Here is a 25,456-nt window from a genome sequence, read left to right as displayed (position 1 = left end):
AAGTCCCGCTACAACCTCCGTAGAACCACCAAACATGCAAAAAAGACGATACAGGAATAAGGTGGAATCCTATTGCACTGGCTCCAATGCTCAATGCATTGGGCAAGGACGAAAATGCATTACGGATTATAAAGGACAAACCAGCCAACCGTGAGCTACCCAACGATGCCACTCTACCAGATGATCTTCAAGCCTTTTATGTACTCTTCATTGACAATACCGCAAGCCTTGCATAAGGGCTCCCGCTGTTCCGGATTACTTGCTCTCCGAGGCTGACGTGAGTAAGACCTTTAAACGCGTCAACACTCATAAGGCCACTGAGCAAGACAGAATACCAGAGCACATCCTCAGGGCAGGAGCAGACCAGCTGGCAGGTGTCGTAACGGACATTTTCAACCTCCCCCTGTTCCAGTCTGTAAATCTCCACATGCCTCAAAATGACCATCCATCGTTCCTGTTCCCAAGAAATCTAAAGTAACCTGCCACAGTGCCCTGTAGCACTCACATCTGTAATCATGAAATGCTTAGAAAAGGCTGGCCATGACACATCCACACCATCACCCCAGACACCCTGGAGCCACTCCAGTTTGCATACCGGCTCAACAGAGCCACAGACGACGCCATCTCAATTGCACTCCACACTGCCCTTCCCACTTAGACATGCAGGGGAAAATCTTATGTGAGAACGCCGTTTATCGACTATGGCTTAGCTTTCAACACCATAGCCCCCTCCAAGATTGTCACCAAGCTTGGGACCCTGGGACTGAACACATTGCATCACTGCCTGGTGTGGCAACTGCTCCACCCTTGTCCGCAAGGCCCTACAGAGGGTGGTGCGGACGTCCCAGCACATCACTGTGGGCGAGCTCCCAGCCATTCAGGACATACACACAAAGCAGTATCTGAAGAAGGCCCCAAAAAATTGCCAAAGACTCCAGCCAGCCCTGCCATAGACTGTTCTCTCTGCTTCCGTCCAACAGGCAGTACCAGAGTATCAGGTCTCGGACCAACAGGCTCCAAGAGAGCGAGAGCCTCTACCCCCACCGTGGACTGTATGCACTGACAGTGCACACGCTCACAGGTCTCAACCCGGCACACGCATACACTGACACTCACCACCACGCACACACCCACCACTTACGCTGCTGCTGTATTGTTTACTATTGTGATTTATCCATCCTGCTACCAGTCACTTTCTCCTAATCCCTGCCTACATGTACACATCTACCTCAATTAATGCAGTATACCTGCACCTAAAATGTATTTCTTATTTTTGTTTTTATAGTTCTCCTATTTTGATATTGAATATTGCACTGTTGAGAAAGGGTTGCAAGTTAAGCATGCCACTGTACTTGTGCATGTGACAAATAAAACTTGAAACTAGAGCGTTTGCAACGTCAGCGTCGCGGTTTCTTTGGGAAGTCCATATACGAAATTGTATGCACGCAATACTGTAAATCGCTTTGGATTGAAAGCATCTGCTAAAATGGCATATTATATCATAATGGGGCCTGAGAAAGTAAATGTTACCCTTCTTGATGCCTTTGGCAAAATGCAGCGAGCTCAGATATATGCAAAGTCTGTATTTTAACCCCTCAGGAAGTGAGGGCTGTACCTTGGTGAATGGCTAGTGATATGAATATAGTGTCCCTCCTTCCCTTCCTACCTGTGGTAGATCTTCTCCTCAATGGTCCCGGCGGTCAGTAGTCTATAGACAGTCACCTCCTTTTTCTGACCGATCCTCCAAGCTCTCTCTCGAGCCTAGAGGACAACAACACAGGGACATGGGGGTGAGAGTGTGATAAGAGTGTGAGTGCGTGTGTGCGAGATCCTCCACATAAGCGCATCGAGCCTAGAGGACAACAACACAGGGACATGGGGGTGAGAGTGTGATAAGAGTGTGTGAGTGTGTGTGTGAGATCCTCCACATACGCGCATCGAGCCTAGGGGACAACAACACAGGGACATGGGGGTGAGAGTGTGATAAGAGTGTGTGAGTGTGAGAGATCCTCCACATACGCGCATCGAGCCTAGGGGACAAGACAATAGCAGGAGATTCATAGTTAGGCAACGACTGACTGGTCACAGATATGTATGTGTACCATGGAGTCTGTCGACCCTATGGTCAGCGGTGTGTGTACCTGTGTGTCAGTGCTAGGGTTCCAGTCGGGGTCATAGATGATGACTCGGTTGGCTCCGGTCAGGTTGACTCCCAGCCCCCCCACTCTGGTGGTCAACAAGAACACAAAGATAGACTTGTCCTGGAGAGGAGGAGAGGACAAATTGGGATATAATGGTGGTCAAAGCATATACAGAACAATTTCTTATACTACTTTTTAAAAATCACTCATCAGGACACGTCTGATCATGGGACCATATGCAAAGATACCCAAAGAGACTGGGCAGCAGGCTAGACAATATGCCGTTTCCACACTAGCCCCCAGCGTTAAGATTTTTTACTGAAAGGTCTTTTCACACTACTGAGCCGAATCGAGACGATCCAAACCTAAGCTATACTGAACAGGCCTGACTACGCGTCAACCATAGTTGCTGGAAGCATGCTGAAAAAGACAATGTGAAAAGGAAATATCTGAGCCAGCACAGTTTGGTTCAGGTCTGCAAGAAAGTGTGAAAAGGGTAGAATTGTAGACCCTTACTTCGTTGTATCGAGCGATGAGAGGCTGTCTGGAGGCGATGGTGGTGGTACCATCCATTTTCACATAGGTGTAGCCATTCTCCCTCACAAACACCTCCAATATCCCCAACATCTAGAAAGAGACGGCGCGAGAGAGAGGAAGAAAGAGTTATGGATTAGGCCTAACAGGATTGTCATATTAATATTCTATGGAACTTGAGACCCCCCCCCCCCCCCACCACCAACACACACATACCTGTCTGGACTGTGTGAACAGCAGGACTCTGTGTTGCTGTTTAAACCAAAGTCGGAGCAGTGATTCCACCACCATCAGTTTGCCGGAACGTTTCCAGAAGCCAAAGTGTTCCTCTTCAGTCAGTTGGTCCTCTGGTATACCCTTCAGGATCTTGGGACCCCCAGAGAACAGGTCCGGGTGGTTACACATCTTACGCAGTGCTATCAGGCCCGAGAACACCTGGAAATGAAGTATAAAAACACAATATATAAATGCATTAATAAATAAAACAGTCACTGTGAACTAGGAGGATAGTGTTCCCCAACTTTGTGGTAGAACTGTTTCATTTGTCAGTCGATGTGTCACAAGATAGCTCACAAAACTTAAGGTTGATCATAGCACAAAAACATTTGGTAAACACAGCATTGATTGATTTGTTGCATCTACCTTGTTAGGATCTACAGAAAGAAGCAAGCTAGAAAATAATATGCTTTCCAGTCAACAACATTACATTTGATTATATTTCCATGATCATATTGATGGTCCCTTTAAACAAACACATTTTCAGACTAATTATTTCCATAAGGGTCCTAATGAATGATCCGACATAACTAATTCCCTGCAGAAGGCAAAGAGTGCGTTGTGTGTTTGCAGTGCACTAGCCAAGTGCTGCATTAGTAATGTGGGTTAATGGATTCAGAGACCACATCAAGGAGAGGACTGACCACTGAGAGTGTGTGTGCGCGCGCACAAGGAAATATAGAGCAGTGATGAAGAACGGTTGGTGTAAAAGCCTTTCCTCGGGTCAGAGATACACTCAAAAACCACTGTAGAGCATTCCTCTGACCAGGCATCAGTTATCATACCACTGACCTTACATATCCTAATGTGAATGACACACCGAGATAACATACAGGTCCCTATAGAAAGCTTTAAGCATGCATCATGTCGAGCAAAACCCATAGAATGGCATATCTCAACATTATAGACCATCTCGGGTAGTACTCCAGTGTTTGTGTTAAATAATGAATAAGGCCCATCTTTTTCCTGGAAGAATAACCGACTTAACCTGAACTAGGTACTCGTCTTTCAGTGGGATGCCAGAACGTGCATTTCCAATCCAGATCATAACTTGAGATATATTAGCCCTGATCCACCATCCTGACCACTGCACTTTTGTTTCGTTTTCACAGTGAAACAGAATGTAAGCTCGCAAGATCAGGATGGTCGAACAAAACAATATATTTACATGGGCCTTAAAATGAAAATAAAATCAGCCTGTGGTTACAGCACAATAATTTGTATAGACAGACAATTGACTTGACTGTTCAAAGCCAAAAGGTCAATCAATCAAAAAATGTTGATAGATACAATTCTCTGATCAATAACAAAAGAGCCTCAGTGCAGAAAGAGGAGGAGGAGAGCCAGCTAAGAGGTAGATGAGAGGAAATGGAGAGGAGGGAGAGACTCACCTGCATATCTCCATTCAGTATTTGGTAGACCTCTTTGGAGTCCAGATAGCCCTGATACACCTCACGCTGCGCCTCTGTTAGCCTGCAAAACAAAACCTGGAGAAACACAAGCCTTCACTTTAAAACCCCTTGATGAAACAAGTGTGTGAGCGGAAATCAAAGACAAGAGGTTTCAGCCTAGAGGCTCTGTCCCGAGGGAGACAATTCATGAACTGAACAGAATAGTGTGTGTGTGTGCGCGCGCGTGGGGAAATCTGACCGGCAGCATTTGAATTTAATGGACATTTGAGAAATTTCCCAGACCCACATGCATTGGGTGCGTTACCTGATTAGGGCGTCCACTCACGGTGCTCAGAATGACAGAAATCACATTTAGGTTATGGGTACTCATCTTTTTTTTATCTCCCCAATTTCGTGATATCCAATTGCGATCTTGTATCATCTCTGCAACTCCCCAACGGGATCTGGAGGCGAAGGTCGAGTCATGCGTCCTCCGAAAAATGACCCGCCAAGCTACGCTTCTTAACACCCGCCCGCTTAACCCGGAAGCCAGCAGCACCAACGTGTCGGAGGAAACACCGTTCAACTGACGACCGAAGTCAGCTTGCAGGCACCCATCGCCCAAACCCTCCCATAACCCAGATGACGCTGGGCCAATTGTGTGCCGCCCTATGGGACTCCCGCTCACGGCCAGTTGCGAGATTGAATCCCAGGCTGTAGTGACGCAGCAATACTGTGATGCAGTGCCTTAGACCACTGCACCACTCAGGAAGCCCATGGTTAGTCATCTTAACAGAACATGCAACGGTGTGCACTTCTTACCGAATTCCGATGCGCACTTTGAAGATGTTGGAATAACTGCCACAATGTACTTTTCCTCAGCCTTTCCTCATGAGGACTGCAGATGTGGCTAGGACAATAAATTGCAATGTTTGTACTGTGAGACGCCTAAGACGGCGCTACAGGGAGACAGGACGGACAGCTGATCGTCCTCGCAGTGGCAGACCACGTGTAACAACACCTGCACAGGATCGGTATATCTGAAAATCACACCTGCGGGACAGGTACAAGATGGCAACAACAACTGCCCAAGTTACACCAGGAACGCACAATCACTCCATCAGTAGTCAGACTGTCCGCAATAGGCTGAGAGAGGCTGGACTGAGGGCTTGTAGGCCTGTTGTAAGGCAGATCCTCACCAGACATCACCGGCAACAATGTCGCCCATGGGCACAAACCCACCGTCGCTGGACCAGAAAGGACTGGCAAAAAGTGCTCTTCGCTAACGAGTCGCTGTTTTGTCTCACCAGGGGTGATCGTCGGATTCGCGATTATTGTCGAAGGAATGAGCGTTACACCGAGGCCTGTACTCTGGAGCAGGATCAATTTGGAGGTGGGGGGTTTGTCATGCTCTGGGGCAGTGGGTCACAACATCATCGGACTGAGCTTGTCATTGCAGGCGATCTCAACGCTGTGCGTTACAGGGAAGACATCCTCCTCCCTTCCTGCAGGCTCCTCTTGACATGACCCTCCAGCATGACAATGCCACCAGCCATACTGCTCGTTCTGTGCGTAATTTCCTGCAAGACAGGAATGTCAGTGTTCTGCCATGGCCAGCGAAGAGCCCAGATCTCAATCCCATTGAGCACAACTGAGACCTGTTGGATTGGAGGGTGAGGGCTAGGGCCATCCCCCCCAGAAATGTCCGGGAACTTGCAGGTGCCTTGGTGGAAGAGTGGGGTAACATTTCACAGCAAGAACTGGCAAATCTGGTGCAGTCCATGAGGAGATGCACAGCAGTACTTAATGCTGCTGGTGGCCACACCAGATACTGACTGTTACTTTAGATTTTGACCACCTTTGTTCAGGGACACATTATTCAATTTCTGTTAGTCACATGTCTGTGGAACTTGTTCAGTTGTCTCAGTTGTTGAATCTTGTTATTTTCATACAAATATTTACACACGTTAAGTTTGCTGAAAACACATGCAGTTGACAGTGAGAGGACGTTTCTTTTTTTTTTACTGAGTTTAGAACATGAGAGAAAAAGCCTACTGGTTTCAATAGCATATGGAAGTCTTTATAAAAAATAATTGCCTCCAAGCTTCAATGGTCAGATTTTTTACTTTGAACCAAGGTAAGACATGCCTCATAATACGAAGTAAAACGTTCAGGTTTCAAACCATTTTCAAAATGCATATTTCCTCCAGGTTATTGCAAAGTGCTGTGTGACACGCTGAAGCCTTATATGCACTTGAAAGGTGACCGGGAAGCGCGCTACAATTACCAGTTGAGAAATACAAATAGTATAAAACACACAATTGCATTTAGATTTGTAATGGAATGACTGGGCTTATAAAAGCACAAACTTCAGTCCAGTAGCATTGAATGAGATTTTGAGAAGCTGTCCGACAGATTTTCCGCTCATAGGCTCTGTATCTGTATTTTTCCAGCTCCAGTTTTATTTATCAGCTAAAACATTTTATATTATAATTTTTTTTTTTTATCTGTAAAAATCCGGCCAATGGAAACACTGGTGTAGGTGTCTGAGATCCAACCAGATATTAGCTAGCCACCCTAATGAAGACCTGCTCCTCTAGTCAATGGAGAAACGAGTGATTACACTAATGAACAGTGTGCGCACAGGTGCTGCAGCACCGCCAGCACTATTCACGGGGAGCCAGTAGAGAAAAGGGCTGAGGGAGGGCGGGTGGTGTTGTAATTAATTAGGAGAAGCCCCGACTAAAAGACACACGCATATACAATTGAAGTCAGAAGGTAACATACACCTTAGCCAAATACATTTAAAAACTCGGTTTTTCACAATTCCTGACATTTAATCCTAGTAAAATGTCCCCGTCTTAGGTCAGTTAGGATCACCACTTTATTTTAAGAATGGGAAATGTCAGAATAATAGTAAAGATAATTATTTCAGCTTGTATTTCTTTCATCACATTCCCAGTGGGTCAGAAGTTTACATACACTCAATTAGTATTTGGTAGCATTGCCTTTAAATTGTTTAACTTGGGTCAAACATTTAGGGTAGCCTTCCACAAGCTTCCCACAATAAGCTGGGTGAATTTTGGCCCATTCCTCCCGACAGAGCTGGTGTAACTGAGTCAGGTTTGTAGGCCTCCTTGCTCGCACATGCTTTTTCAGTTCTGCCCACAAATTTTCTATAGGTTTGAGGTCAGGGCTTTGTGATGACCACTCCAATACCTTAACTTTGTTGTCCTTAAGACATTATGCCACAACTTTGGAAGTATGCTTTTATGGCGGTTTTGGAGCAGTGGCTTCTTCCTTGCTGAGCGGCCTTTCAGGTTATGTTGATATAGGACTCATTTTACTGTGGATATAGACACTTTTGTACCCGTTTCCTCCAGCATCTTAACAAGGTCCTTTGCGGTTGTTCTGGGATTAATTTGCACTTTTCGCACCAAAGTACATTCATATCTAGGAGACAGAACGCGTCTCCTTCCTGAGCGGTATGAGTGGTTGCTGAATGGTCCCATGGTGTTTATACATGCGTACTATTGTTTGTACAGATGAACGTGGTACCTTCAGGCGTTTGGAAATTTCTCCCAAGGATGAACCAGACTTGCGGAGGTCTACAATTTGTTTTTTCTGAAGTCTTGGCAGATTTTTTTTTGATTTTCCCATGATGTCAAGCAAAGAGGCACTGGGTTTGAAGGTAGGCCTTGAAATACATCCACAGGTACACCTCCAATTGACTCAAATTAGCCTATCAGAAGCTTCTAAAGCCATGACATAATTTTCTGAAATTTTCCAAGCTGTATAAAGGCACAGTCAACTTAGTGTAAGTAAACTTCTGACCACCTGGAATTGTGATACGGTGAATTATAAGTGAAATAATCTGTAAACAATTGTTGGAAAAATTACTTGTGTCATGCACAAAGTAGATGTCCTAACCAACTTGCCAAAACTATAGTTTGTTAACAAGAAAACATGGAGTGGTTGAAAAACAAATTTTAATGACTCCAACCTAAGTGTATGTAAACATCCGACTTCAACTGTATAAAACCTCTGGTAAACCCCAAGATGTACCCACTAAAACTAGCAACGGTCGTCAAAATTGAGAAGGTAAAAAACACATTCTGATAAATGTAACAGCTACATAATTAAGTAAGACAACTCAATTTGTAAAAACCCATCAAATATGGACTTTTATTGCACGTAGACAATTGTATAATGAGAAAAATAAATTAAAATCTCAACATTTTGTTGGGAATTCAGGTATTTAATTGAATGTCAAATATAAAAATGTTATTTGTAACCACACATGCCAACGTTATTAATCCATATATTGCGCTTTGTTGTCATTATCATCTAAACAAACATCAACAATTTTCTAAATCGGCAAAGGGGAACACTTACTGGAAAGAGACCGTTTTCTATTCTCTCATCTCTGTAGTTGCCCATCAACTTTGAAAAACACGTGGGTCAAAACCCATGTTGTTCTACGTCTACAATATCTGATGGTACCGCCATCCTTTTTCCCCCCCGATAGTGGAAAGTCCAGCAGAAAAGGTGGTTTAGCACAGGTATGAATATTGTCAGTTTTTATTTTGAAAGCAATCGGTCAACTGACAGTCAGTTGTCCAATGTATTATCCACTTCTCAAACACAGCCAAATAATGGTTAAGAATGGTGTATTCTCAGGTGGCGTGGCTTGAGCCTTGCTATTAAAATGGCGCACAGGAACACGGAGCCGACTACGGGTTCAGTTACGGCGGGCGGACAGCGCCGATCTAGACGCGGCACGCCCGGTACAACTCATTAATGGACACATTCTACATACCTGTGGTTCGTTGAGGTTTGCTTGGCATTGTGCAGGAACAGGTCTGCAGTGTGATACTGCCTTGTTCTTTATGCTAGTATTCTTATTTCCCAGTTCCTCAAGAACGTAGAACAGTAAACTGTAAAAATAATTGCAAAAAGACTACAGCCTCTTCTGGTATCCACTACATGAGTGACAGAAAGAGACACGCACCTGTTCATTCTTGTCAGGTAAAGAGAGGTTGGCCTTCACGTCAGCCTTCATCCGTCTGAGCAGGTAAGGGTTAATGGTATCCCTCAGAACACACGCACACTTATACGCTGTCTGGACCTAGAAAAACACAAAAAGACAACGATTCAAGACACGCGCACAATTTTACACAGTCTGGACCTATAACAACCAAGACGCACAACAAACAGTTACAACAAATGACAGCAAAGACACCAACACAATGGTTCAACAGCCCCTTGGGTAAACATGCATGACACACACACGCGCCTTCTGAAGGGTCAGATGAACAAACACTTGACCACGACACCTATAATGGAACATTTGTCCTGGGGCATGTTTGTCGTTTAGCCCCCCCACCTCCCTCTATCCACTCCTCCCCTCTCAGCAGATTGGGCCATTAAACATTGATCAGAGTGCTTATGGTGGTCTCTTGAGGGGGAACTCTCTCCCTTTCATCAGCTGCCTATAGTGTGTGATCCAGTAAACGGCTTCAGCCCAGGGTCACGATTTAACCCTTTAAACCGTTTGTTGACCATTCATTCATCAGTCATCCACCTCACTTGGGGGGGGAGGGGGGTGAGATCAGAGGGACAGCCAGCAGGGGGCAAAAAGTGTTATAGCTGCAGGGCACTATATAACACAGAGCTAGAGAGGAGAGGGAGGAAGAAAGGGAGAGAGAGAGAGAGAGGACTATGGAAAGAAAGAGCGAGGGAGAGCGAGTTGAGGGTGGGGATACGGAAGATGGACACAGATGGGGGTGAGAGAGAAAGAGAGGAGCGAGAAAGGGGTAGAGCTATAGAGAGAAAGAGTGCTTTGCCCGCTCATCATTTAATAACTTCAATAATTAGTAAAGGTTTTTTATTATCGACAGCGGAAACACGGATGGCCATCTAAAAGCAGCTAAATAATTAAATCCAGTCAATGTGTGTGTGTTACCTCTAGAGCCAGTTAAATAATTAAATCCAGTCGGTGAGTTATTAATGACTGGACACTAATGACTGAGGATCATCGTTTAGCAGCTCACCGCCTCTTTCTCTGTCCATCCCTTCTCACGCGCCCCCCCCCCCCCCACCCCTCTCTTTCCCTCTATCCATCCCCTACCTCTCTTCCATCCCCTCCATGTGAATCAAATCCTGATGTCAAATCCTGAGAAATGACCCGAAAATGACGAGAGCGTCTTTGATGCCAAATTGTGTGTCCGTGTGTTACCTGTACAGGTGAAGCGTTGCTGTAGCCCCCCATGGTGATCGGTACAGAGAACTGTTCCATAAAAATAGGCAGCGTGCCCAGTTTGCCAGGGAAGACAAAGTCAAATAGACTCCACAGCTCCTTCAGATTGTTCTGCATAGGACTGCCAGATAGAATGAACCTATGAGGAGTACGGAACTAGAGACGGAGAAAGGGAGTGAAAGAGCGAGAGAGGTAGGGAGAGGTAGAGAGAGAGAGGGGGGTGTGTGAGAGAGAAAAAGAGGGTGAGATAGAGAGCAAGCGGGTAAAAGGGAAGAAAAAATCTTGATTAGCAGCTTGGATGGAACAAAACACTATACCACATACTTATACTGTAGCTATCCAGGACCAGGGTTGCTGACCAACAGTTTATTGAGCTGTGTGAGGGTACCTGTTTGCAGGCGGTGGTAACTCCAGCGTGAGGGTTGCGGATCTTGTGTCCCTCGTCCAGTATAACGTAGTGCCAGCCGTCGTATCTCTGCAGGGTCTCCTGCATGATCCTCACGGCTGAATACGACGTTATCAAGACACCATGACATGCTGCCATCTCTGATATCAACTTCTCCTAGAGCGAGAAAAATCAGCCCCCGCATCACTCTCAAGCGCCCAAATGACTCTCCGCCACACGGAGTGCCCACGCACTTTCAACATTTAGATAATAAACCATTTCACCTTTCCATTGAGTTAACGATGGTGGATTGGTTGATTTCCAGTTAAGTACAGAAAAGTATCATCCAACCAATCAGGTATCTCCCTGCACCCTCATATGCCATGTCTTGAAATATGCAGACATATTAAAAGTAAATTTACAATGTAATACTTCTGACATTCACTAACTTTCGGACTTTATAGCATTCCCAGAAGGCATGGATTATTGAGTTATTGTTAGTTGTACTGTAGAATGAGAATATTGTCACGTGTAAATTTGAGTTTATTAAGCATACATTTTCATTAACTGTAATTGTGTTATGTTCCAACATTCCCCTCTTGTGCCAATGTCAGTTATTTTTAAGTCTTGGTTCCAGTAGTATTTTTTCCTAGGAGATCGTCAGTAGTACAGGCACTCTATAAGGTTTGGTATATCTTACCCATCACATGAATATCCTATTCTGACTCAAATAGGGATCCCACAAGACTGGAAACGGGGATACCTAGTCAGTTGTCCAACAATGTATTCAACTGAAATGTGTCTTCCGCATTTAACCCAACCCCTCTGAATCTGAGAGGTGCGGGGGTGGTGCTTTAAATCGACATCCACGTTTTTGCCTTCAATGTTGAAAAGATATCTACATTGGTCAGTCCAAAAGTGCTTTTTAATTCTGTCATGGAAATACATTTATTTCCTATTATCAAGTCATTAAAAGGTTCCTATGCCTTTAGTTTTCCATGTAGACCAATTTATCTGTGAATTCTGAAAAGCTATACAAGGATTGTTCCATGGGGGTGTTTTTAGGGAGTGATATTGGTGCTTGTAGAACACGTTTCAGTTTCTTCCATATTGTTATAGTGTTCTTAACTATGAAGTTGTTAATGTGCTTAGCTTTATCCTTTGAAAATAAACACGTAAAACGATTCTGGGGATGAGCATCCTCTATATGTACCCAGTGTTCCTCTTTAGTGCACTTAAATAAACTCAGCAAAAATGGCCTTAGCCCTCACCCTCCAATCCAACAGGTCCCAGATGTGCTCCATGGGATCCGGGCTCTTCGCTGGCCATGGCAGAACACTGACATTCCTGTCTTGCAGGAAATCACGCCTAGAACGAGCAGTATGGCTGGTGGCATTGTCATGCTGGAGGGTTATGTCAGGATGAACCTGCAGGAAGGGTACCACATGAGGGAGGAGGATGTCTTCCCTGTAACGCACAGCGTTGAGATCGCCTGCAATGACAACAAGCTGGATGATGCTGTGACACACCGACCCAGATTATGATGGACCATCCACCTCCAAATCGATCTAGCTCCAGAGTACAGGCCTCGGTGTAAAGCGCATTCCTTCGACGATAAACGCGAATCCGACCATCACCCCTGGTGAGACAAAACCGCGACTCGTCAGTGAAGAGCATTTTTTGCCAGTCCAGTCTGGTCCAGCGACGTTGTTGCCTGATGTCTGGTGAGGACCTGCATTACAACAGGCCTACAATCCCTCAGTCCAGCCTCTCTCAGCCTATTGCGGACAGTCTGAGCACTGATGGAGTGATTGAGCGTTCCTGGTGTAACTCGGGCAGTTGTTGTTGCCATCCTGTACCTGTCCCGCAGGTGTGATGTTTGGGTGTACCGACCCTGTGCAGGTGTTGTTACATGTGGTCTGCCACTGCGAGAACAATCAGCTGTCCTCCCTGTCTCCCTGTAGCGCTGTCTTAGGTGTCTCACAGTACAGACATGGCAATTTATTGCCCTAGCCACATCTGCAGTACTCATGCCTCCTTGCAGCGTGCCTAAGGCACGTTCACGCAGAGGAGCAGGGACCCTGGGCATCTTTCCTTTGGTGTTTTTCAGTCAGTAGAAAGGCCTTTTTAGTGTCCTAAGTTTTCATAACTGTGACCTTAATTGTCTACCGTCTGTAAGCTGTTAGTGTCTTAACGACAGTTCCACAGGTGCTTGTTCATTAATTGTTTATGGTTCATTGAACCATTGAAGCATGGGAAACAGTGTTTAAACCCTTTACAATGAAGATCTGTGAAGTTACCAATTATCTTTGAAAGACAGGGTCCTAAAAAAGGGACGTTTCTTTTGTTTTATTGAGTGTACATGTCGCAAGCAAAAGCCCTGGGTGGTGTGTTAATACAATTCCAAGTCTGGAACCACCCTCAGACTTACGTGCTGGCCAAACCAGACGCGCCCGTCTGCATGCGCACGTTGACTTTGTTCAGCCACATCAGAAGCGATTAGGACACGCAGATTGTTTTGATATTTCAAACTCTGAACCAATTATAATAATTTGTGGACAGGTCAAATTTGCATTAAACATTTATGACATTCTAGCTTGCTGTTGATAGCTAATTTGTGCTGGGATATAAACATTGGGTTATTTTACCTGAAATACACAAGGTACTCTACTCCGATAATTAATTCAGATAAAACCTTAACCGAATTTGTTTCTTATCATTGCTCCTCCATCCTACAGGCTTATTTTTCTTCGTTGGACTTAATTTGGCAGTTGGCAACCAACTTTACAGCATTACTACAACCGACTGGAGTGTGGACATCAGTTCATCTTTCAATCACCCACGTGGTCTCCTAAAAACCAATGAGGAGATTTGAGAGGCTGGACTTGAGTGTCACAAATAGAACCACCTATTTTCGCTCGCTGTCTCGCGGGAGCAGTGTGGGTGCAATGATTGAATAACATGTATGTGTCCATTTATTTTGCGACGCGAGCAGTGTGGTCAGCATGTTAGGAAGATATAAAACGCTACTTAATTCGGTGACTTTTATTTGCCCTTTAAAAATAATGTTTTCGGTGGGGTAAATTGGTATTACAGAGAATAAAAATAAAAATGTATGTATTGTGTAGAACAGATATGCTTGTCTTTCAGGAAGAAGAGGGAATTGTGTCAGCTCTACTCATTACATTTCTATCATGTCACCTTCACTGAACTCCAGTCCTCACACCGCCAGCTGATGGTGACGCATTACTTCTCAGTACCATAGAGACTGGTTAATTAAAGGTGCATGTGGAGTTTGTAGCTCTTCACTATTAAAGAAGGGGGAGGCATGAGGAGCCAACTCTGCATAAACCGTTCTTTGGTGCCCCCCCAAAGGAAACCCCTTTTTTTTTTTAAATACTAAAAAAATAAATAAAAAACTTGCGCCCCCAGAGGGGTTGGGTTAAATGTGGAAGACACATTTCAGTTGAATGCATTCAGTTGTACAACTGACTACAGCAGGTATCCCCCCCCAGCCCAGACTGCATCACCCATTAATCACTGTGTCACACCCACACAACTTGCTGGGTGCGATCTACAGTGTAAAGTAATTAATATCTACCAGTGTACCACTAATTAATTTACATCTCCCTCAGAGCGGAATCCTCCACAAAATGCTGACAGGAGAAAAGATACAGCACAAGAAAAACACCTGAATACACACCCCCTACCTTTGTTTGGGTGAAGGATCCCGTGTCGTGTAGGACAGCCACTCTGAATGGGGGCCACCAGGTGTGAAACTCACTGACCCACTGGTGCATGACTGTCGCTGGACACACTATCACTGTAGGACCTAGTCCTTGGTACCTGGAACACACACACACACACACACACACACACACACACACACACACACACACACACACACACACAGGATCAGGTAAAGTTCAGGGTTTGTGTTTCAGTCAGGCTGCTGGCATGTTATGGTTCATTCACATGGTGTTTATACCGACATAAATAGCCAAATTAGGGCTGTGACAGACTTGGAAAATGAGGTTACGGTAGTTGGCCATAACCGTTCCGGTTCGTACACTTGTTACATGGACATGCAGCTTAATAAAACCCATTTGAAACAAGCAATTAACACTTCCCTATTATCATGGCATTTTATTCTTATTATTCAGGTTATTACAAATACGGAAATGCCAGGATGGAGGATCTGTTGCATATTGACACAACATTAAACGGAGTCAAAAGAAAGATATACAGTTGAAGTCGGAAGTTTACATACACCTTAGCCAAATACATTTAAACTCAGATTCACAATTCCTGACATTTAATCCAAGTAATAATTCCCTGTTTTAGGTCAGTTAGGATCACCATTTATTTTAAGAATGTGAAAGGTCAGAATAATAGTAGAGAGAATGATTTATTTCAGATTTCATTTCTTTCATCACATTCCCAGTGGTTCAGAAGTTTACATACACTCAATTAGTATTTGGTAGCATTGCCTTTAAATTGATTAACTTGGGTCAAACATTTCAGGTAGCCATCCACAAGCTTCCCACAATAAGTTGGGTGAATTTTGGCCCATTCCTCCTGACAGACCTGGTGTAACTGAGTCAGGTTTGTAGGCCTCCTTGCTCACACACGCTTTTTCAGTTCTGTCCACAAATTTTCTATAGGTTTGAGGTCAGGGCTTTGTGATGGCCACTCCAATACATTGACTTTGTTGTCCTTAAGCCATTGCATTGTGCCACAACTTTGGAAGAATGCTTGGGGTCATTGTCCATTTGGAAGATCCATTTGCGACCAAGCTTTAACTTTCCGACTGATATCTTGAGATGTTGCTTCAATATATCCACATAATTTTCCTGCCTCATGATGCCATCTATTTTGTGAAGTGCATCAGTCCCTCCTGCTCCAAAGCACTCCCACAACATGATGCTGCCATCCCCGTGCTTCACGGTTGGGATGGTGTTCTTCAGCTTGCAAGCGTCCCCATTTTTCCTCCAAACTTAACGATGGTCATTATGGCCAAAACGTTCCATTTTTGTTTTATCAGACCAGAGGACATTTCTCCAAAAAGTATGATCTTTGTCCCCATGTGCAGTTGCAAACCGTAGTCTGGCTTTTTTTTATGGTGTTTATATTTGCGTGCTATTGTTTGTACAGATGAACGTGGTACCTTCAGGCGTTTGGAAATTGCTCCCAAGGATGAACCAGGCTTGTGGAGGTCTTGGCTGATTTCTTTTGATTTTCCCATGACGTCAAGCAAAGAGGCACTGAGTTTGAAGGAAGGCCTTTAAATACATCTACAGGTTCACCTCCAATTGACTCAAATTATGTCCATTAGCCTATCAGAGCTTCTAAAGCCATGACATTTTCTGGAATTTTCAAAGCTGTTTAAAGGCACAGTCAACTTAGTGTATGTAAACTTCAGACCCACTGGAAATAATGAAATAATCTGTCTGTAAACAATTGCTGGAAAAATGTCTTGTGTCATGCACAAAGTAGATGTCCCAACCGACTTGCCAAAACTATAGCTTGTTAACAAGAAATTTGTGGAGTGGTTGAAAAACAAGTTTTAATGACTCCAACCTAAGTCAACTGTATACTACTGGTCAAAAGTTTTGAAACACCTACTCATTCAAGGGTTTTCCTTTATTTTCTACATTGTAGAATATTAGTGAAGACACCAAAACTATCAAATAACACATTCAATAATGTAGTAACCCCCCCCCCCCCCCAATCAAAATGCATTTTATATTTGAGATTCTTCAAATAGCCATCCTTTGCCTTGACAGCTTTGCACACTCTTGGCATTCTCTCAACCAGCTTCAGCTGGAATGCTTTTCCAAGAGTCTTGAAGGAGTTCTCACATATGCTGAGCACTTGTTGGCTGCTTTTACGTCACTCTGCGGTCCAACTCATCTCAATTTGGTTGATGTCGGGGGATTGCGGAGGCCAGGTCATCTGATGCAGCACTCCATCACTCTCCTTCTTGGTCAAATAGCCCTTACACAGCCTGGAGGTGTGTTGGGTCATTGTCCTGTTGAAAAACAAATGATAGTCCCACTAAGCCCAAACCAGATGGGATGGCGTATCACTGCAGAATGCTGTGGTAAACATGCTGGTTAAGTGTGCCTTGATTTCTAAATAATTCACAGACAGTGTCACCAGCAAAGCACCCCCCCACACCATAACACCACCTCCTCCAAGCTTCATGGTGGGAAAAACTCAAATGCAGATCATCCGTTCACTCACACCGCGTCTCAAAAAGACAGGGCGATTGGAACCAAAACTCTCCAATTTGCACTCCAGACCAAAGGCCAAATTTCTACCGGTCTAATGCCCATTGCTTGTGTTTCTTGGCCCAAGCAAATCTCTTCTTCTTCTTGGTGTCCTTTAGTAGTGGTTTCTTTGCACCATGAAGGACTGATTCATAGTCTCCTCTGAACTGTTGATGTTGAGCTGTGTCTGTTACTTGAACTCTGACTGGTAACTCATAAACTTATCCTCTGCAGCAGAGGTAACTCTGGGTCTTCCATTCCTGTGGCGGTCGTCATGAGAGCCAGTTTCATCACAGAGCTACACATGGTTTTTGCGTCTTATAGTAATGGTGGACTGTATTTTCTCTTTGCTTATTTGAGCTGTTCTTGGCATTTTACCAAATAGGGCTATCTCCCGTACCTTGTCACAACACAACTGACTGGCTCAAACACATTTTAATTTATTTAATCTTTATTTAACTTGGCATGTCAGTTAAGAACAAATTCTTATTGACAATGACGGCCTAGGAACAGTGGGTTAAATGCCTTGTTCAGGGGCAGAACGACACATTTTTACCTCGTCAGCTCGGGGATTCGATCTAGTAACCTTTCGGTTACTGTCCCAATGCTCTAACCACTATGCTGCCTGCCACCCACATTGTGGAAAGAAATTACACAAATTAACTTAAAAGGCACACCTGTTAATTGAAATGCATTCCAGGTGACTACCTCATGAAGATGGTTAAGAGAATGCCAAGAGTGTGCAAAGCTGTCATGAGTAAAAAAATAAAATAAAAACTTGAATGAGTAGGTGTTCCAAAACTTTTGACCCGGTAGTGTGTCTCTACCGGTACTGTATGCCTATCAGTTGACTTTCCTGTAATAAAAAATAAAAAAACAACACAGATCCTATTTTGACGCACAAAACCATTCAAATGAAATCCGATGGGTTTTCTACTTTTCCCAAAATATTCACATAATGTCACAAACCCTGCCATCGAAATCCATTCGATGGCAGTGGCATAGAAATATGTCCTTCAAAGAGAGGACGCAGTAATGAGACAAAGTAGCCTAAGCTACTGAAAAAGCCAAGATTAAATCATGACAGGAGCGTTTGATTCTTAAAGAAACACCCCCCCCCCCCCCCCCATAAAAGCACCTGTCAATCAATGCCACATGTGTTGATGCCACAAGCTATAGTATGAAGATGTAATTGACAACGATTAAAATAGAAAGAAATACATGCAACATGCCCATTGCCTATTTATCAGCGATGCCGATTATCGAGGGGGAGAGTGTTGGAAAGATTTTTCAAATACTGTGAGGAATATACATTAAGCAAAAATATAAAACCCAACATTCTACTATTTAAACTTTTTTTTTTACTGAATTACAGTTCATAGGCAAATCAGTCAATTGAAATAAAAATAATTAGGCCCTAATCTAAGGATTTTACATGATTGGGAATATAGATATGCATATGTTGGTCATAGGGAAGTGGGTCAGAAAACCAGTCAGTATCTGCAGCACGACACATCTCCTTTGCATAGAGTTGATCAGGCTGTTGATTGTGGTCTGTGGAATGTTGTCACACTCTTATTTAATGGCTGTGCGAAGTTGCTGGATATTGGTGGGACCTAGAACACGCTGTCGTACACATCAATCCAGAGCATCCCAAACATGCTCAACTGGTGACATGCCTGGCGAGTATGCAGGCCATGGAAGAACTGGGACATTTTCAGCTTCCAGTAATTGTGTACAGATCCTTGCAACATGGGGCCGTGCATGAACATGCTAAAACATGAGGTGATGGCAGCAGATGAATGGTCTGCCATCTGCCCTGTACAGTTGAAACCGGGATTCATTTGTGAAGAGCACACTTCTCCAGCATGCCAGTGGCCATCGAAAGTGAGAATTTGCCAATTGAATTCAGTTACGAAGTCGAACTGCAGTCAGGTCAAAATGACGAGCACGCAGATGAGCTTCTCTGAGATGGTTTTTGACAGTTTGGGCAAAAATGATTTGGCTATGCAAACACACAGTTTCATCAGGGTGGCTGGTCTCAGATGATCGATCCGGTTAAGAAGCCGGATGTGGAGGTCCTGGGCTGGCATGGTTATACTTGGTCTGCGGTTGTGAGGCCGGTTGGACGTACTGCCAAATTCTCTAAAACAACGGAGGCGGCTTATGGTAGAGAAATTAACATTAAATGATCTGGCAACAGCTCTAGTGGACATCTGTGGCATTATGTTGAGTAACAAAACTGCATATTTTAGAGTGGCCTTTTATTGTCTCCAGAACAGGGTGCACCTGTGTAATGATTATACTGTTGAATCAGCTTCTTGATATGCCACACCTGTCAGGTGGATGGATTATCTTGGCAAAAGAGAAATGCTCACTAACAGGGATAAACAAATTTGTGCCCCAGATTTGATTGAAATAAGCTTTTTGTGCATATGAAACATTTCTGGGATCTTTTATTTCAGCTCATGAAACACGGGACTAACACTTTGCATGTCACGTTTATATTTTCGTTCAGTGTGAATGGATGTAAAAAATAATAATACAATTAAAAATGACTTTGTTGACTTACTGTGTGACGGGAAGAAAAAAAATGACAGAAGCCCAGCTTATTAGTGGTGGTGAGTTAAGACAATCAGAAATCAGACATTCCCAAATGGGCACTTTCCTACATTTGCCGTCCAGGTACTTGTGTGTGCGTTCAGGCCGCACACTGCGTAAAAATTACCAGGAAAGAGAAACAAGACACACGCTCATTGCTTACATGGAGCATGTCAATTATGCTATGTAATAAACCAAAATGTGTTTTCCATAAATGTAGCAAACAACATTTCCACTCCGAGAATGAGAACTATAAATGAATGACAGGGTTTATCAATAAATTGTCTGTTTTACAAATGGTAGGCTACCACATGGGCATTCATAAAAGTGCTTTGCGGGCCAACACTGTATAGTCTAGACTACTATTCTACTTAAGAGGGGCGGCAATTTTATTTTACTCGCATAGGGCGGTATATTGGCCAGGACCGGGCAGATATGAGGATTGGCACATTGTCCATTTGACATAACATTACCGCATTATAGGCCTCAGAGCCAGAACAACCTTGTCGACTGCTTTAAAAAATATATATGTATTTATTTATTTACTAGCAAGCAATGAAAACGTGCATTGTATTAAAGAAAGTCGACAAATCAAAACACTTTTTATTGAAGTGTCATAGCCTATAGTGTTCTAAAGCTGCTTGAGCATCAAAAGGACAGTTAAAAAGAGGAGGATGTAGAACGTTTAATGGATAGACTAAGTTAGCAAAACAATTGATTATAGTCATTAGTAAACACCCCCACTATTAGGCAAAGTTTAGCTACACGACAATAGAGCTTTCTAATAATTTTTTTTATTTTAAATTTTACCCCCTTTTTCGTGGTATCCAATTGGAAGAGACGAAGGTTGAAAGTCATGTGTCCTCCGATACACAACCCAACCAAGCCGCACTGCTTCTTAACACAGCGCGCATCCAACCTGGAAGCCAGCCGCACCAATGTGTCGGAGAAAACACTGGCAACCTTGGTTAGCGTGCACTGTGCCCGGCCCGCCACAGGAGTCGCTGGTGCGCGATGAGACATGGATATCCCTACCGGCCAAACTCTCCCTAACCCGGACGACGCTATGCCAATTGTGCGTCGCCCCACGGACCTCCCGGTCGCGGCCGGTTACAACAGAGCCTGGGCACGAACCCAGAGTCTCTGGTGGCACAGCTGGCGCTGCAGTACAGTGCCCTTAACAACAGAGTAAATACGATTTTTTTTTTTTATCCGAAAAATGATGTAGGCCTATTTTGACGGTTATGGATAAAGAACGTTATAACGTTGAAACGGTTTTACACGGTTATTAAATTATCGTCACAGCCCTAACTGCCATGAACCTCTGCTTGGTGGAAACCATTGATAGAGGCATAATTGAGTTTGCAAACAATCAATTTGTGGACGTTGACAGCAGACAGAGTATTGACCATCAGAGAGGTTCAATCCCTCTGGAGTGTGTGTATGGAACCAGTGGGCCCCGCCTTCAACATGCTTTAATGTGGTTCACGTTTAATTGGCCCCCTCTGCCCCTGTGACCACGTCCACTAAGAAACACACACACACACACACACACACACACACACACACACACGTGTCATGTCCACGTTTCCTTTGGTGTCTGCAGTAGAGAATGAGAGGAGTCTAATAATTGAAACATGTTTAATAATTCAGACTAAAACTCTCCAGCACAAATCACCCTAATGAAATATTCATTACTACACAGACTCCCAGTCTGAACACACCATAACGGCTAGAGTTTGTGTGTGTTCGTGCGAGCGTCAGACCTGGGTCCAAATCATAGACTTAGTTAGACGACAAATCTTTGTAACTGTTCCATTATGGCATCTGTGGGGATGAGCAGCACAATTGAGGCCATCTCCATTATAAAGTAGTTCATTTTCTTCTTCTACTACTACTACTGAATTGGTAAACAAACTGAAAGGGTGCATACTGCCACCTGGAGTCTGTTGTTTGAACAGGTATAAAGCCATGGTTGGCGATTTAAACCACCTGCGGTAATGTAATGTTTGCTCACAAGTATAATTCTTTGGCTGATCCCTGCTGATGAGCTGGATGGAATTGTGTGATCCTTCATTAACCCATAGGAAGTTCTACCCAGAAGACTACTTTAAAAAGTCCTCAATGGCAATGTCCATGCAAAAATTTGTTATTTCCAAGGAGTGACCTCCATCTATCTCTAGGATCCAAATACTTGATCTATGCCTGATTGAGCTTGCCTGTTGCAATGGAACTAATATAAAAGCTCAAATAATGCAGACCCCACCCACCTGGCCCTCTCGGCAGGCTAGAGCAAATGCTTAAAGTACTTGAAAGACTTCAAATAATAATTTAACCCAGGTCAGGTGTACGTGTGTGCATGCCCGTGTACCTGTAGTTGGACCCTCGTGTGCGTAGTTTGCTGTAGCTGAGGCCAGCCAGGAATGCGATGACTTGGATGGTTTTACCCAGACCCATCTCATCCCCCAGGATTCCCCCTGCCTGCTGGCAGTGTAGCTCCCACAGCCACCTCACACCTGTCTGCTGGTACCTGGAACACACGCACACACAGAAAGAGACAAAAGACACACATACGTGCACACACAGCTGTTAATATACACACACACACACACACAAACATCCCCGTCTGTCAAAAATCCACCCCCGCCCAAACACAAAGAGCACAGTGTGTGTGGTGGTAAATTAATCGTTAGGTCATTGTCAGTAACGATTCCAGATAAAGAGACCGGAAGTGTAGAGACTGATCAGCTGTGAGCCACTTTGCTCACTTTCTACTTGAGTACTTTTTTACTCAACTCAGACTCAAGTTACTCAACTGAATACAGTCCAAAACAATCTGCCTGCTTTGAGTTCAATACGCTTCACTTATACTTACAATGATGTTCTGTGGTGATGATAAAACCAAATCTAAAACTGAATGTGTTTTTTTTTTTTTTATAAACTGGTCCACACACACAACTTATTATAGACATACTTTATGTATATAATCATTTACACTATCAGAGTTCATATTCAACAGGTATCAACATAAACATTAGTCATAAACATTACAAAATACAGTGACAATTGGGAAAAGCTGTTACTTTGTTTGTTACTTACTTGAAGAGTTTATTCCAGAGGAATCCAGGCACTTTGAATCCTTCATCAAACTCAGCATCACTCTGGTCACTCTCCTCCTCTCCTCTCTCTCTCTTCTCCTCCCTCTCTCTCAGCCGCAGCCGCCTCCACCGCCTGTAAAAAGAGAAAACAGTCATCACTACTGTCATCCTCTCCCTTTCCTCTTCCTCCTCCTACAGGGGAGCAGGTGCTACTGTCACATAAGTCACTATAGCCCCGCCACCCCCCTCTACACACTCTTGTATTGACTCAGCAAAATCTCCCCAAGGCCCAACAGTCCCATCTGGATCTCTCCCCCTACAACACTTAGGCCCACAACACAAAGTGTCTCAGAGTAGGACTGCCGATCGAGGATCAGGTCCCACCTCTAATTTCATTACACTGATCGTAGATCAGCACACCTACTAAGAGACGCTTTATGAATATGGGCCCAGACCCTTATGTGCATCTGAGCAGCAGAGATGTCCCATGCTGAAACAAGACCACTAAACATTTGCGGCCCGAACCTTGCTCTTTAAAACCCAAAGGGATGTGTGAGTAATTGGTGTAATCACTATCAGTTAGCATAGGGAATTCTTAAGCCGTTTTAAGGAGGGCAATCTAAGGCAGTTGAATTTTTATATATATATATTTACATGGTCTTTTCTGACATTCTTGAACAGATAGAGAGAAAAGGTGATAGTGAGGAAAGCTAGAGCCTGTGTCAAAGTGCAGTAGGCCGGATTCAAACGCATAGACGTGTGCCGGAGGCTACGGGATTACCACTAGACCAGCCAGGACACGTGTATTTTTAATAGACTAGCTGCATAGAGCGAGAGGGCAGTTAGTGGCAGAGTCGTCACACAGCAAATGAAGATTGATACAGACAATTAGTGGAGTGGGTTCCCTAGGAAAGGTGTGAGAGGGAGAGGACCGGAATCCATCTTCATTTGGTCCTGGTACTGTCACTAAGGCTGGGAGACTGCTGCTCTTTGCTGGCCTGCTGAGACCAGCCACACTAATTAAGTCAAGGCATCGGCTCAGTTTATTACGCTTTTCTCTCTACACACTTCCCTTCCTCTCTCTCCTTTCCTTCTTTCTCTCCCCCTGTCCCTCTCTTGTCCTTTCTCACTCCCTTCCCGTCCCTCTCGCTCTTCTTAACCGCTCTCTCAGCCTCCTGAGTCATTCCACCTCAAAAAGCACAAGAAAGAGGATTTCGAAACCCACCAATTTAGATTGTACTGAAATCGTTTCTGTAGTTAGAAACGGATAAGATAAGCATTCCTGAAGCATTATTTTGTTGAAATATAATTTGATCTGAGAAATTAAGCTATTTGATTGCACCCAAATTGTCAATTTAAATTGATAGGATTCATATAGTCAATGAATCTGATTTGGACCATAATTCTTCCTAACAATGAGTAAGACATGGGGAATCTAATAAAAAATTGTCAAGAGCCACCTACGAACCACCCACAGCCCATGCCAATCCCACTCCATCAACCAGTATACCATCAGCTTTGACACGCTGCTGCTTGGAGTATTGCTTCTTCATATTTTATAACATATTCTCTGTGAATTTGGTGCTGTTCCCCTGTTTAGAGAAATTAGCCAATGAAGCCGCTTGCATCAGTGTGTTCCACTCGGTTTAAACAAAATTGTGGAAGGAGCTGTGTTTTTAGCAGCCTCCTCTCATTTGTGGTATTGTGTAAGACATGATTTTACAAATTAAATTACTGAGAATGTATGAATTCAATCTATTGTATAAACTGCCTTAATTTTGCTGGACCCCAGGAAGCTGCCTTGGCAGCAGCTAATGGGGATCCATAATAAATACAAATAGTTAGTCATTTTGAATATCGTCTAGGTCTATATGACCAGGACTATTTTCTAATTAAGAGAATATTACACCTTTAACCGGTCTTCTCTTGAGATTAAAGTCTTATTTATTTAAGATATGAAATGCCACAATGTTTGTTCAAATTATGGATTTTATTAAAACAGAATAATGAAGTAAACAGCCCACATTATCTTGAAAAATAAATTCAAGGTAAAATTTTAAAATAAAAGGGCTATACATACACATCTTAAAAAAGGTCCAATGCAGCTGTTTTTATCTCAATATGAAATCATTTCATGGGTAACAATTAAGTACCTTACTGTGATTGTTCTCAATTAAAATGGAAAAAAATGTGCTTCTTACTGGACTCCCAAGTGGCGCAGCGTTCTAACGCACTGTATCTCAGTGCTAGAGGCGTCACTACAGACCCTGGTTCGATATCAGGCTGTATCACAACCGGCTGTGATGGGGAGTCCCATAGGGCGGCACACAATTGGCCCAGCGTCGTCCGGGCAAGGGTTTGGCCGGGATAGGCCGTCATTGTAAATAAGAATTTGTTCTTCGCTGACTTGCGAAGAACATTTTTTTTTTTATCTTAGCAAAGAGCAATTTCTCAAGCAAGAATTTCGCTAGGACTGTCGGGGAGTAGTCTGAGTGGGGA

The 25,456-nt window shown here is 43.7% G+C and overlaps 1 protein-coding gene across 3 annotated transcripts in view; it reads right to left on the bottom strand.

Annotated features, from left to right (window-relative positions):
* Positions 1–25,456, bottom strand: part of ercc6 (excision repair cross-complementation group 6) — a 53,120-nt gene that overhangs the window by 6,338 nt on the left and 21,326 nt on the right. For all 3 annotated transcript variants that reach the window (XM_021606358.2, XM_036981155.1, XM_021606349.2), the window contains exons 9-19: positions 22,959–23,090; positions 22,231–22,389; positions 14,697–14,832; positions 10,990–11,163; positions 10,581–10,757; positions 9,354–9,470; positions 4,343–4,438; positions 2,892–3,110; positions 2,658–2,768; positions 2,142–2,261; positions 1,667–1,761 (exon numbers count right to left, since the gene is read on the bottom strand). In XM_021606358.2, coding sequence (XP_021462033.2) covers positions 1,667–1,761; positions 2,142–2,261; positions 2,658–2,768; positions 2,892–3,110; positions 4,343–4,438; positions 9,354–9,470; positions 10,581–10,757; positions 10,990–11,163; positions 14,697–14,832; positions 22,231–22,389; positions 22,959–23,090 — 1,536 coding nt within the window. The remainder of the gene's footprint in view (positions 1–1,666; positions 1,762–2,141; positions 2,262–2,657; positions 2,769–2,891; positions 3,111–4,342; positions 4,439–9,353; positions 9,471–10,580; positions 10,758–10,989; positions 11,164–14,696; positions 14,833–22,230; positions 22,390–22,958; positions 23,091–25,456) is intronic.

The sequence above is a fragment of the Oncorhynchus mykiss genome, chromosome 1, assembly GCF_013265735.2.
Source record: "Oncorhynchus mykiss isolate Arlee chromosome 1, USDA_OmykA_1.1, whole genome shotgun sequence".
Classification (NCBI taxonomy): domain Eukaryota; kingdom Metazoa; phylum Chordata; class Actinopteri; order Salmoniformes; family Salmonidae; genus Oncorhynchus; species Oncorhynchus mykiss.
The sequence above is the reverse complement of the archived record's forward strand: the minus strand, read 5'-3'. Positions and strand labels throughout refer to the sequence as shown.